This window comes from Ixodes scapularis, unplaced genomic scaffold (assembly GCF_016920785.2).
Source record: "Ixodes scapularis isolate PalLabHiFi unplaced genomic scaffold, ASM1692078v2 PGA_scaffold28__5_contigs__length_5199819, whole genome shotgun sequence".
NCBI lineage: Eukaryota > Metazoa > Arthropoda > Arachnida > Ixodida > Ixodidae > Ixodes > Ixodes scapularis.
Genome location: NW_024609855.1, coordinates 1445975 through 1461555, shown reverse-complemented (window position 1 = coordinate 1461555; position 15581 = coordinate 1445975). Strand labels below are relative to the sequence as shown.

Here is a 15581-nt window from a genome sequence, read left to right as displayed (position 1 = left end):
TTATGCAGACGTAGTAATTGCTACAGGATGCGAGGCGGCTGTGGAGACCGGATCAAGGCCGAACAACTTGCTTCCGCTTTGTCCAACGCGATGGACCGTTAGAGTAAAGTCAATGCAAAGGTTTGTTGAGAATTACGCCAGAGTACAAGAGACACTCAAAGTGTTCTTGCAGACAGCAGATTCAGTGACCACCAGCAGCAAGGCAAATTTGAAGGGCTACGAAAGACTTTTGCAGAAATTTGAAACGCTGCTAGGTATCAACATTTCCGTAGCATTATTCAGGCCTTGTGAAGAACTCGCAAGGGCTCTTCAGAGCTCCACATATCGCGCCGCAGGTGCGAAAGAGGCAGCAGAGGCTCTCTGCGAGGCAATCTCCCGACTGCGCTCTGGAACCGCGTTTGACGAGTTGTGGGAGCACACGAGCACAACTGCAGCTCAACTAGGCCTGAAAGAGCCTCGTATCTCAAGGCCTTCAAAACCGCCTATGAGGTACGAGGCAACCGACAGGCCTGCTCAGCCAGTTGCACTTGACACTAAAGCCGCACTGCACAAAGAGTATTTCACTGCTGCCGACCGAATCATAAGCGAAACAAGGCAGCGCTTTCAGCAGCCTGGCATGGAGCAGCTCGTAAAACTAGAAGACATCTTAATCAGTGCCGCTGGGGGACTTCAGTTTACAGCAGATAAACTAGAGACGGCTTTGGGAGTGCATGCAATCGATTTTGACCTGTGCAGACTCTCGGCGCAGTTTCTTCTCTTACCAACTCTTGTACGCAACGCTGGTTCTATCACAACCCTGAACATTTTGGAGGTCCTCCAAAAGGGATCGGAAAACATTCGCCTGTTACTGGATCAGGTCGTGAGGTATGTCCAGCTTCTGTTATCCGTACCTGCATCTGCCGCTTCCGGAGAGCGCTCTTTTAGTGGCCTGCGTCGTGTAAAAACATACTTGCGCAACCGAATGACTCAGAGGAGGTTATCGCACCTTCTGATCTTGCATATGCACAAGGAAAGGACGTCGGCCCTGAATTTAGAGGACGTCATCAGGGAATTTGTGAGCAGAACAGCTGAGCGAGCAGCAACCTTTGGTCCCACCTAAGCACATTGCATGTCTAGTACAGTCCTGTGCAAAATGGCTACTGGTTGTGTAAATTACTAGGAATGTATACATGTATTGCAGTTTGTCTATTTGTATCGTGGCGTTTCACTTGTTGCCTACATGTAATACTTTTTTGCATCCGTCTATGTATAAACAGAAAATACTACCTTACCTTAATATGTATTTGTAGAACATAGTACGTCTGTTAGTGTCGTGGTGTTTCATTTGTTGCTACATATAATCCTTTTTTTGCATCCGTGTACATATAAATAGAGAAAATACCATCTTGCCTGAATATGTATTTGTAGAGCAGAGTATGTCTCTGTATCGTGGTGTTTCATGTGTTGCCTACATGTAGTCCTTCTTTGCATTTGTGTATATATAAACAGAGAAAATACTATCTTGCCTTAATATGTATTTTTAGAAGATAGCATGTCTCTTTGTATCGTGTTGTTTCATTTGTTACCTAAATGCAATCCTTTTTTGCGCCCCTGTATATATAAACAGAGAAAATACCATCTTGCCATGATATGAATTTGTAGACCATCAATAAAGAAGTGATCTCTGAAAACTTATTATGTACAGTTCCTTCTTGATGATATACAGTATTCAGCAATTCGGAGCACTGCGTAAGAAAATTGTTTTCTCATGCAGAAAATAGAAACCGCACAGGACCTAGTGAAAGGAACAAAAACGAACCCGCTAGGATAGTGTTTTCTATCAAACGAAACTCAGATCGTAATATTTAAATTCTTTTTAGTAAAAAAAAATAAAAAAAATAGTACATCATACCAAAAACGACAAAAAGGAACATGGCTTTAGCCCCCCCCACTCACGATATACTTCCGGCGTCCCTGACTACGACTATGCGGTCCACTCGTATTCGGTGGCACCCCAGGACTCCGCCAAAGGGGTAATTCATGACCTGGAACCTGATGTCACCCAGGAAATACTTCTAAAGGAACTCTGGAGCAGAACCTACGAAATCATATACGCCAGACACATGGGAAAAACCGACAAAACTATCATCACCTTCAAGGGAAACACGATCCCCCGGGCAGTGTACCTATACGGAGGTGAATACTGCTGCAAACCCTACCGACCGACCAAACAAGTGTGCCGCATCTGTCTCAAACAGGGACATCGAGCAGACGTGTGCCCGACGCCGGACATACACACCTGCGTCACCTGCGGACACCCAGAACCCGCCGAGGCACATCAGTGCACACCCAAGTGCGGCATCTGTCAAGGCCAACACATAACAGGCAGCACGGAGTGTACCGAGCGATGGCAACCGACCAAGATACCAAGATACGGAAGACCCAACGCGTCGAGGGTCCAGCATCAGCGAACCCAGCGTCAACCAATCCCAGAACACCAGCCCGGCAAGCAAAACGCATAAACCAGCGCCAGAACAAAACAGACAACGAGTCATCAAGGGCAGAAGAGCCAAGCACGAACTCCAACGATACCATCCCCCAAAGCGGGATCTCCTACTAAATCTTGGGCTGACGCTGTCATACCAGGACCTAAATCGGAGCACACCACGTCGAACGCCACACCAAGCCGACCCACGACGGGACAGCACACCAGAGAGCCACCTACGGGGCAACACACCAGGGAGTCAACCACAAGGACCAGATCCCCCGAGAGCGACGATCCCCTTTCATCAACGAGTAAACGACCGCGCACTGAAGCACGTGGGGACGGGGAGCCGGACCTAATGGAAGAATCGACTCCGGGGCCCGCAGAGGGAGCTGCCGTTTAGTAGATGGGTGACCAGGGCCATCTGACCGAGCAGGTGAGCTGGGCAGCACGGTCCCTACCCCCCTCTACCCCCCCCCCCCCCCGACTGAACACACACATGAACCCGCGACGCTCACATGCTAAACAGAGAAAAGTATGACCCTCAGAATTGCGAAACTGCGAGCAGATTTTTCCGGGCTAGAGCAAAGCTTCGAGGCTAGAGTAAGCGAATTCGAGGAAAGACTTAACAAAATCTTAGAGCAAAACAATACCTTCGCGGAGATGATTAATAGCCTGACAAGCTCGGCAATCGCCCCGCTACAGCAGCAGCTACAACAGAAGCAGCAGGAAAATTAACAGATGCAGATACAAATGCAGCAGCAGAACCAACAGCAACAGCTGCTTCACCTCAGAATAGAGGAGATCTTCGAGATACTCCAGAAACACGTCGCCCCTGAAACCGTCAGGCAACAACAGCAACAACAACATGGCGGGACAGCCTAAACAATCAAATGCGAAAACGATAATCTGGCAATGGAATTGTCGATCATTAAAAAAAAAAAGGGCTACTTAGACAATATATACAGAACTCTCAAAAACCACCGGACGTGATCACGCTGCAAGAAACTGGAACCACTCCCGTTCTCACAGGGTACAACACTTACACAACACCAGGAAGATTGCAGATAGCCACCCTAGTAAGTAAATCTCTCACAGTCCTCCAACACGACCTTCTGGACACAGGAATTACCGCGATACTCATAGAAATCCTACCGCTACACAGAGGCGCACTCAGCACCTTCGTATTAAACATCTATAGCTCGCCTGCCGACTGCTACGCCAGATTCAATGCCCTCTTCAACTGGGCCCTCAAAACGGCGAAAGGCCGGCTCATCATAGTCGGAGACTTTAATGCTCCTCACCCAGCATGGGGCTATCAAAAATCACAACCGAAAGGAGCTAAACTGCACGATACTATCAATCAAAACAGGCTTACGATCTTGACAGACCCCAGTCAACCCACGCGGACAGGCAACAGCGTATCATGGGACATGTGCCCTGACCTCACGCTCACCTCCCGAATGCCATTGGCCGAATGGGAAAACTTAGAGGAAACACTAGGTAGCGACCACTGTATCATATCTACCACAATACCCAGCGGAAAACACAGAAAGACTCTCCAAACGATAGCACTTACGGATTGGACAGTGTTTAGAAGTGCGCGAGAAAACCACGAACAGGCACCAATACGCGACTTGGATCAATGGGTGCGTACGCTACAACACGACATCGAATAACACACCAAACGGATCACGCTCACGGACCAAACACCCGTGGTCCACACACGTCTACTACACATGTGGGACGCCAGGCGCGGTCTCATCAAACGGTGACGCCGACAAAAGCTCAACCGGAAACTACAACTTCGAATAGTCAAACTCACCGCTGAAGTGGCAGAATATGCGGAGGAGCTCACTCGCAGCAACTGGGGACAAACGTGCAACATGATGCAAGGCACGCTGAGCACAGCAAAAACATGAAGCCTCCTGAAACACCTACTCGACCCCATGAAAAGCAAAGCAGCCTCCCAACGTACCGCGCGGAAGATCATACACCAGTACAACGGAACCGATGCCCAATTACTCGAGGAACTCAAGCGTACATACATACCAGGAACGAACCCCCCAGCGATCACAACTGAATACACACGCACCAACAACCCTGAGCTGGACCTAGAGATAACACCGCAAGAAACCGCCAAAGCCATCCAAGAGCTCACCAGAAATACGACACCAGGGAGAGATAAGTTTTAGAATCGCCTGCTCAGAAACCTAGATGAACCCTGAATAATAGCCCTGGCCGACTATATCAACTCCCTCTGGGAACGGGGGGATGTACCCAAGGAGTGGAAGCACGCGGAGATAATACTAATCCCCAAACCTGGCAAGCCTCTAAGCCTCAGCACATTAAGACCGATATCACTGACATCGTGCTTGGGTAAGCTATACGAACACATTGTGCTCAATCGCCTGCAGCCACACCTCGAGAGCGCAGGGGCTTACCCTCACACAATGTTTGGATTTAGAGCACACCTTTCAACACAAGACGTCCTACTCCAACTGAAGGAGGAGCTGTTAGACACATTATCTGCACACACACCACAAGCCATCTTAGCACTCAATCTCAAGAGCGCTTTTGATAACGTCGGCCACAAACTGATTCTAGAAAACCTCGTCCACACGAACTGCGGCGAACGGATATACAACTATGTTAGAAGCTACCTCAGCCATCGCACCGCCACAATCGGTATTGGGTCACTGCGTACCGACACCTTCGACACCCGAACCAATGAACACCCCAAGGGTCCGTCCTGTCACCGACCCTATTCAATTTGGCCATGAACAAGCTCCCAGACAGACTCAATGCAATACCCGGCATACGCCACGCCATATACGCAGACAATCTTACTATTTGGACAACCAGGGGCTCGGAAGGAGAAAAGCAGGAGGCACTCCAAAGCGCTCTGGAAGCTGTACAGGCATACGCGCAGCTCGGCAACCTAACAATCTCACCGACCAAATCCGAACTCATGATCTTACAGAAGAAAACACCTGGGCGCAGCAAACCCAGCACTCATATAGAACTATCTCTCGACGAACACAAGATACCCACAGTGGATAGCATGCGCATTCTGGGGCTCCACATGCAGAAGGATGGCAGTGCCACAACGGCCATCGACCACCTCACGAGATCCTAAGGTCAAGTGATCAGGATGTTGTGCAGAATCACCAACCACCATCGAGGCCTCAAAGAGGAGGACACGCTCACCCTGGTCCGCGCACTGATTGTGAGCCGGGTCACGTACTCCATCCCATACCTACCCCTGAAACCGTCGGAAATTGAGAAGATCGACATACTACTCAGATGAGCCTACAAAGTGGCACTGGGTCTCCCACCGACAACAGCCACCGAGAAGCTACGTCACAGGAGTTATCAATACGACACATGAACTTATCGAGGCCCACCTGACGGGACAACAGTATCGACTTCGGGGATCCGTTACCGGCAGACACCTGCTGTGCAAACTCGGATACCTGGGCCACACAGATGGTGACCCCACATTGCCCCTACCGGCAGCGGTCTGCGACCTCATAGAAGTCGCACCGATACCGAAGAACATGCACCCTGAGCACCACAAAGGAAGACGCCAAGCCAGGGCAAGGGCACACGCCAGAGTCTACGCAGACCACCCAGCGGTTAGATATACGGACGCCGCAGACTACTCCCAGAAACAAGCAGCGGCTATCAGCGTGATCAATCAAGACCTAGAAACCGTCGTCACTGTGACAATCAAAACGAACCGACCTACAGAAGCCGAAGAGGCAGCCATCACACTAGCCATCATCAACAGCGACCCATACACTACAATTATAACGGACTCCCAAACAGCGTGCCGAGCCTACCGGACGGGCTATGTATCTAAATCGGCGCACGTTCTACTCACGAAGCACCAAGATAAGCTCCCCCCGGTCAAATTGGTCTGGACCCCCTGGACACAAGTCTGTACCCGGCAACCAGCGCGCCCACGCTGTCGCTCGAGTAAATACCTTCCAAGCACTGGACTGCAGACAAACAGAAGAGAGCAAGAGCGACGGACACCTGCTGACCCAGTACGTGGAATCACAGAGTACTATTGCCTAGAACGCCAAAAGCTCCCCCCGCCTAGGGTGACCATATTCCTCAATGTAGGAAACGGGACATCCCAGCAGGACGGGGGGGGGGGGGGGGGGGGGGGGGGAGTAAATTTAATAAAATAATTGCCCCCATTTCAAAACGTTACCATATTGCACTAAGCCCTAGGGTCTAGGGAACAGTCACACTGCTTCGCGTCCTTCGTTGGTGTGGGCGTATTTTGCCAACGGCTGAAGTTTCCTAAGCAGGGCTTTATCCTGCAAGACTCGGTTGAGAAAGTCTGCGCAATTATATAGAAAAAATAAACTAAAAAATCATGTCTCGAAAACGGGACATGATTCTTTATTGGGACAAAAAGACGGGACGGCAGAAGCGGACCTCAAAAACGGGACTGTCCCGGCCAAAATGGGACGTCTGGTCACCCTACCCCCGCCGTACAAGGAGCTCACACAAGAGGAGGCTGTTGTCTGGCGGCAACTACAAACCAACACATATCAACACCTAAGTCTACTTCACCGATGGTACCCCGAACAATACAACAAAGAATGCCCATTCTGCGGCACGTACGCCAACCTATACCACACTGTATGGGCATGCCAACGAAACCCCGCGATCCCCCATATCCCACACCCCACCCCTTCCCAATGGGAGGCCTGCTGCTCAGCTCCAGCCTGGATGACCAGCGTAAGCTGGTGGACCGGGCCCGCTCGGCGGCGAAGGCCACAGGAGCCCTGGACTAAGGGCCCCTCCCCCACTTCAGAAAACTGAATAAGTAAAGTTTATTCTCTCTCTCCCCTATTACGTCCAAGCTGATTACATTTTTTTGTGATTATATTTATATTACGTTACTAGAGCCTCGCACACTAACTCCCGAGTGTGCGATGCAAAATTAAAATGAGATACCCAGAAACCCGTTGCAGGTGCCCTGAAGTCGCTGACGCAAATTTTGAGGAATATATTTGGAAAAGTATTTGGAGGAGACCAAATACATTTGGTTGTATTTGTATCTTGTACTTAAATGCTTTTTTTGTAAATGTAATTAGATTTGTAATTAAATACATTTTTGACAAAGTATTTTGCACTTGTATTTCGATACATATTTGCATGCATCTTGCCCATCCCTGAACAGCCATTTGGACATGCCCAGCATGATAATTAGGGCACTTCTGTTAGGACAAACATCTGATAAGTCAAACAAATTTTCAGGGTCCCTTCGTGTTCGTCTAAAAAGGAGTCTACTGTTGTTCACACTAGACAACTTCTTGACCTGATGAAGAAACTGAATTTTGTTTTGCGTTGTCATGTGCTGTTTAAACAGCCCACAAACAGTGAACATTTTTGAGGGGTAAACAAACTTGTGTCATACGTTTCACAAACGTTTCATGTGTAGCATACCTGGTTATGATCAGTAGGCCTATGTAAAGGAAAGCATCAAATATCTTCTGTGTATGTGTAGCCATTCCTATGGCAAATCATAATTTTATTTTGCATCATATTTAGATAAATTTCTGATAATTGAAACAAAATTCATAGCTTCCTAAAGCTTGAATTAATGACTAATGTATTTTGTAATAGTGGTGTACTAGAAACACAATAACCTTTGTCTTGTTTGCATTGCACAACACCTTTTTAAGGTATACCTTCTAGCATTTCAGAAGTGTACCAGCCTAAGACTGCCATTATTTCCCTTTCCCGAACCTTCGAGACTCGGTCAACATTGCTTCGCGATGTTCAGAAGTCTGCGTCGCCCTCCCCTTGAACATGTCAGCTCATAAGCACCATCATTTTAATCTTGCAGCTCACAAGAGTAGATTGTGATCTTATATCATCACATAATCACCATCACTAGATGTGACGTCGCAGGCATACCTTGTACGGGCTCTTGCCTTTCTGCAGTGCCGTGGCTCTCCTGATCCAATAATTAATATTATTACTATTATTTATATCATTATTATTATCATCATCTATAAGTGCAGTGGCCTTTCATTGAAATGCCTACCTTGACCTTAACCTAAAGTAACATGGCTCAAAGTTTTAGAGTTCTTGGATGTGCACGGTTCCTTCCTGCTCTGGAGAACACACCAGAAAGTTTCTTTGAGTGGCCCGGTATTTTGTACTTGCGAACCCTAGATATGATTATGAATACAATGTTAGCTTTGCTAGTAGAACCCCCAAATGTGTAAACTCAAAAGGCTAGACTTGTCCGCGTCAAATGACACATCATGCATTCCAGTATGTTCATAGAAACAGCAGTAACATGACAGCTCACTGGTGGGTGTCGATGCCCCCTTCTATGTCCAGAGGATTGGGGCTCGTGGTGCCCACGACCGCCAGCGCAGCTTCAGCCAGCGGTGCGAGTCGGTGGTTGTTACACCCTGCGTCTGTGGAAGATAAGGTTCTTTTTATATTTTGTTTAGGCATTGAATTTTTTCTGATTGCAGCAAGTGCACTCATTGTTTTGATTTGGTTGTATTAACAGGTTGAAATCATGATTACTTCTATAATTTAGCCAAGAAAATGAGAAAGTAAAAAAAATTCCTTTAGCACACAGAATGTGTGGTTCACTTTTATGAGCAGTAAAAACATATGTATAGTAAACTCACCGGTCGTGGAGATTGCCTTCTTGGACAGCGTCAATTCTGCTCGGCTACGAGGTTTTAGGTTCTGCCCCTGTTTTTTTATCTGCGACACAGTGCGTAGCATCGATGGATGCCGCGAGTTCAGCCCGGATGCGATCTCCTGCCATGCTTTCTCTTTAGCAGCTTCTGTAATCTTCAGTCAATGCGAAAACGTTTCAACTTAACTTCCATGCCGAATTCCAATCCAATTATTTTCCAGGTGTTTGATTTTAGTGTTTTCTTCTTGTACTCCGGATGCCATTTATTTTATAATAGAGCCTTCCCCCAGACCAAGAAAAATTTTCAAACTAAAAGAGGGACCGGGTTTTGGTTCGCACAACATTTTTGGCGCCTGCTCTCTGTTTCGTCTGCTTTGTGCGGGAAAAACGGGAGTTGCCTGCGAGTATTTCCCCGTCATTTTCGTCCGGAAACCAAGCGTATCTTTTCAATACAAAAAGCAAAAAAAAAAAAAAGATAAACATGCGTTTTCTCTCAGTGTGAATGTGCCTTGACAGAAAGAACCATTCCCACTGGCAAAAAAAAAAAAAAAAAACGGATGGAAGCGGACCTTTGCACGACATATGACAGAGTTGCGTCGTCTCGCACGTTCTAAAGTATCCTGCTTGAACACCACCTGACAGGCATACAGGAGGCTATGCTAGGGTCGACACCACTTGTCAATTTGCTTGCCCGGGTGACATGAACAGACACAGCAATGCTGCGATCATGTGACTGATTAGCTCACTGTCCATATCCCGCACACAGACCACCACCACAAGGAACTAGAGGCGCGTTCACAACGGCAAGTTGCAGCTGTCGTGTGACAACTTTTCTCGCAAAAGTGACTAGTTAGGAGAAGTTGCTTCCAGAAAGATTTTAGCGACCGGTCGGCGAGTCGCATGGCAGTTGAACAAATCAGTGGTGCCTCGAAAGTGACATGGGGTAGGTCTTGCGTTCATTTATATACGGCACGCCAAGCTTCTGTGGGAGAAGCAACCAGCATACCTGTCCAACGCATCCGTTAACAGTAGCGGCCGTGGATATGGAGCCACGGAGGTGCCTGCGGCGGCTCTGGTCAACACTATTAAAGAGTACCAATTTATTTATAAAAGCAGCATCCAGATTTGAGCGAGCGCACGAAAGAGAATGCAGCCTGGCAAGAGATCTTTGCCACTTTTGTCTTCGCAGGTACGTACTGCAACGAGGTAGCTCGAGTGAGTGGATGCAGACACGTAGCGATTGTGCTTCTTTGTACGGTTCAGTAGTACCCAGGCTAACATAACGAGTCTTTTTCACATGGGAACGACGACGCATGTGTAGCTGTGAGACAACGAAAATGGGAAAGCGGCGAAACGCGAACCCGACTTCTGGCGGGGAAGACAAAATCGACGGTGGTTCCCGGTAGCTTCCGAGAGGCGACTAGACAATACTGGTCATGGAGGTCTCTGCGGCGGCTCTGATCTGCTCTGATCAGAGCACCCATATTTTTATAACAAGCAGCACCCCTATTCGAATGAGTGCCCAAAAAAGAACTCGGCCTGGCAGCAAATCTGTGGCTTTTTGCCCCACAGGCCCGCGGAAGCTCGAGCGAGTGCGCGTTAGTGTAGCAGCCGTGCTTTAATTGTACGGTTCTGAAGGTGCCAGGCTAATGCCAGAAGTATTTCTTTTGTGGCGAGAACAACAGACTGAAAACAATATTGGGAAATGCAGCGAAACGCGAACCCGAGCTGTGGCAGTAAGGACGAAATCGATGGCGGCCGTGGCGTTCACACGGGCAAGTTGCAGCTGTCGCGCGGAACTTTGGTCGCAAGTCACGAGAGCGACAGGTTTGGAGCAGTCGCTTGCAGACTGAATTTTGAGACTTGTCGCCGAGTCGCCCGGCAGCTGAACCAATCAGCGGCGCCTCGGAAGTGACGTAAGTGCGCCTCGCGTTTGTTTACATCCGGCACGCCGAACTTCTGTGGGAGATGCAACCGTGTCCGTTGAACGCCTAGGTTCGCGGTAGCGGCCGTCGATACAGAGTCAAGGAGGTCTCCGCGGCTGCTCTTGTGAGTGGGGAATGGCAGCAAATCCGTACCACACCTTGACAGGTACGAACTGGGAACCGAAGTGCACTACGTAGTGCGTATAGCTTTACTCAAATAGAAAAGCAGCGAAACACGAAGCCGAGCTGTGGCGGGGTGCACTGAATCGACGGCGGCGCCCGAGCTTCCGATCTTCCGCAGTGTGAACACCGGTGTGAACGCGCCCCCAGAGTAGCCGATCGTCTACGGACGATCGGCGACTCGCCGATAGCGACTCGCCGATCGTCGGCAGTGTGAACCAATGAAGTGAACGTCGGTGTTCGCTAGTCGCCAGTGTGAACGCGCCGCAGAGAGATTTTCTAGAATCTTTTCTTACCTGATAAAGTTGTGATCCTCAGCTCTCCCCCGCTCAGCTGCATTTCCGGTATTTGCCCACTTTTCTTCTTTTTATTTTTCCAGCGTCACGAAATTGTAACAGAAAACCTACGAAACACAAACAACGCACAGATCACAACGTGGCTGAATAACGCCAAAAAGTTTGTTTGGGTTGGCTTGGATTACGGCTCACGTCAGGTCGTGCACGGCGTGCACGGTGCGTGCCACCGTGCGTGCGTCAGCTGCTCAAAAAAAGACTGAATGTGGGGCACAGTCATTTAGGGTGAAACGTGTCGAACTTTCAATATTTTTCTAAAATAAATGAAAATTGGAAACGTATTTTCAGTGACTGGTTTCTGCTAATTTGACCGTTATTAGGGACGTTGCCATGGGTGGCGGTAGCTACCGCCCGTTACAAATAGTACAGACGTCAGCAACTACATCCATTCAGTCACTCGCTATGGTCACGTGACCAACGTGACATTGGCGGCTTTGTGCAAGTTCGGAGCACGTTTTCGCCACAGTGGTTGGCACTTTACTGTCAAGGAAACAGCGCACCCTCAAAACAGAGCCGTAAATATAGCTCAAAACAAGCACTCTAAAGGTTTCAAGCACACAAAGGAAAGAGCTACTTACACAGCGCTGTGTAAGTGGTTCTTTCTTTTGTGTGCATGAAATCTTTAGAGTGCTTGTTTTGAGGGTGCGCTGTTTCCTTGTCAGTCATGAACAACCAACTCGCCCGAACCTCCGTTTTAACAGGTTGACACTTTCCCTGGGTTTTAGTTTTAGAAGAGTAATGTGTGCCGGTTTAAATGGCGTAGAAACGACAGCAAGCCGCTCGTAATGTGTCATGTCATGCCACTGCTACAGGCTTGCGACAACAGCGTTCAAGTTCATGCCTCGTCGCGCAGAGGCTGCAGGAGCTGGAAGTTCCTCGGACGACCATTCAGGTGACACCCTTTTCTTTGTTACTTGTCAATAAGCTTCGTTCTGTTCGCGGCGCTTTGACGAGTATCAGGAAAACGTTTTCGAAGTCCTGATGCAGATTCGGGCGCGCTACAAGTTCAAGGCGTGCTCGCAAGTGTCAGTGCGAGCTCCTGACAGAAACGCTGTACGGTATGTAGTGGAACACGACACGCCGGGTCCGAGAGCCGTTGACGAAGAAGAAGCAGCTCGCTCCCGGCAGCTTTATTTATAGGCCGAGGCTACATCCACGCGCGGGGACGTAGCCAAGTCGGGAGGAGATAAGGCTCCATCCACGCCATAGAGTTATTATAATGTACGCTAGAGGTTCAAGTGGCGCTAGTGTGCTGACGCAAATTGAAGCAGACAGCAACCAGTCGAAAATTGACTTCCGGTAATGCATTTCTATGGGAAAAAGTGAGTGCATTTTCTCCCTGCGCTCGACCATAAGAGCAAATATCCTAAATAATGCGTACTTACTAGGTAGTTTGGAACATTTCTCAGTCAGGCCGACGAAAGAATTGGTCAGTTACGGCGTTTTTCTCTTGAATTTATCGCACTAAAAACGGTGCTAAAACGGCTTCGTACGTGCATTTATGTGCACTGTCGGACACTGTTAGCGCGAACGCGGCGTCGGCGATTTCCAGCATGGGGGATATACACGTCAAACGAATGAAGGACATCTGGAAAATCAAGAGCGACGGCAAGAACTACGCAGCAACACCGGATCAGTAACTCGCAGTGCATGTACGATCAAAATAAATTGAAGGCCACGTAATCTATTCCGATTTTAAATAAGTGAGTACCGCTTTATTCTTTCTGTCCTGAGCGAAGCTGCGTGTTCTACGTTCAAAATATCACCCGTGCGCTAGACATCTTTGAGAACAAGTGCGCGATAAAAGCTGCCCGGCAGAGAAAACAATACGAAGAGACACCTTTCATATCCCACGGACTTTATTCTCTACGTTGAAGGTTTTTGTCCGCTCATGCACGACGGGATCATTTTCATATGGTGACAGGACTGGCATATTATCAATATACAAGCGTCACCGGAATGCTGGCGAGCCTTGAACACACTCTATATTCGTTTCGATCGTAATTTTGCTTTGAATCGTCGCTTGTTTTTACACACCTGCTGCGGAACACACGTTTGGGACTGAAATGCAGCGAAGTTAAACATCGCTCACTGATGAAGAAAAATGCGCTAACTAAAGCAATTACACTTTTACAATATTAATTAAGACACATACTATTCGGTACGACCGAAATAACCAAAGTGTTCCATGTTATTTTCCTGCGAAGAGACGAAATGCACGCGCGTTTTCCCATAGGAATGCACAGGAGCACCGCAAAAGTAGACTGGTTGCTGTCTGCTTCAATTTGCGTCACGGAAGTCGCATAGACACTAGCGCCAGTTGAACCTCTAGCGTACATTATAATAACTCTATGATCCACGCAAAAGGTCACGTGACTTATAATATAAAGAGATAATTTGCTTTTGTGTACATATTATACCTTCTTATAAGTAAATATAGGATATAAAAATAAAGTGGTTATATTTCATTGTTGTTTTAAGGTTAATATGTCACGTGACCTTATAAATGTTTAGACAATTCATTAATGGTTTACTGTTTTCTAAGACTAATAGCAAATATGATGCATCATGAAAATAGTACCAATTGAGACGTTGCCTCGTCTTTTTCTACCTTCTGGTGTGTCCTCTTTTCTGCCCCAGTCTCAGGTTTACAATCATGTTCAATATATATCTTTATATTTATGTTGTCCAGGAGTCACACACACGTGTGGGCGGCGTGCGTGCCATCCGTGCGTGCGGGCGGTGCGGGTGCGGGTGCGGCCTCCGGGGCCTTCGCCCATGTGCGCATCGCTGCTGAGGCGAGGCGGAGAGGCTTCGTGGTGTGTGTGGTTGGCTTGGTTCGAAGCCTTTTAATGTGAGCTTATGTGTACCGAAGGGGACAAGTACGTGCCCACCGCTTCGTACGTTCTTGATTTGCGCGCACGCTTGCAATCACACAAAGATTGTGAGAAAAGGGAAAACATGCACTAGTCCCATGAATAACAAACATACTGAGAGCATTCAATCGAGAAAACTGGGTAAAAGATTCCAGAAACGGTTTATTCCATGACAAATAAGACAGTAGCCGATGCGCAGATGCCACTCGTCCACGAGATCACCGATGAACACGAAGCCCTGCTTGCGGCAGAACTCCTGCAGGAGCCAGTTCACGTCTTTGTGCCGATCATTCAACGCCTGGATATCGGCACTCTGACTACGCTGACACTCCATCGAAGAGAACCTGTTCCCCCGCCTAGGAAGGACGGAAGAAAAGGCGATCTGCATCGTCGATTGCGTCCCAAAATCTGAGCGGCCAGCCAACAATACTTGTCAACGTACGCGCTGGCACAAACGCTGGTGTTGTTTGTACCAAAATCGAGCAGGGCGTCAGACACCTTGGAAAACAAAGCCTCGATCCTAATGCCACTAAACGCCCGCACTTCGACAGCCTCCCGATTATTCGATGGGAAATACTAGGACAAGTATTTCACCGTCGAACCCCCAGCAACCAAAACTTGAGGCAGGAAGCGCGACCGTGCTAATACTCAAACGGCCAAGCTCCTTGTCCGAGAAAACAGAAGTAAAATAAAAACGCTTCAGAGAAAGTCAAAACCGCTTGCGGAAGACCAGGCAGGCACAGTAGACAGTAGTCCGCGCACGGCAGGAACGCAAGGTGCAACGGCCGCCAAGCAAATGGAAAAACAATGGGCGCAATGGGAGGCTAGACCGGAAGTTGATCGTAGTGCGCCGGAAGTGACGTAGTGCGTGGATGGAGCCTTATCTCCTCCCGACGTGGCTACATCCCCGCGCGTGGATGTAGACACTCCCTTATTTATAACCAACTTAACAAACACGTGGCGCCCTCTAGGTTAGTGGCGCTACTGTACATCTCTCCTTCTAACAAAACCGAAGATACCAATTACTTGGACTTGGGTTTGGGCTAGTTGGTTGTACATTGATAGACGTGCTGCGCTGCGAAGTTCTACAGA

The 15581-nt window shown here is 48.3% G+C and overlaps 1 protein-coding gene across 1 annotated transcript in view; it reads right to left on the bottom strand.

Moving 5' to 3' along the window:
- LOC115314621 (indolethylamine N-methyltransferase) overlaps positions 1-15581 on the bottom strand; it is a 230465-nt gene that overhangs the window by 177129 nt on the left and 37755 nt on the right. The window contains exon 2 of the mRNA XM_042291200.1: positions 11557-11623. Within this exon, the coding sequence (XP_042147134.1) occupies positions 11557-11623 (67 nt within the window). The remainder of the gene's footprint in view (positions 1-11556; positions 11624-15581) is intronic.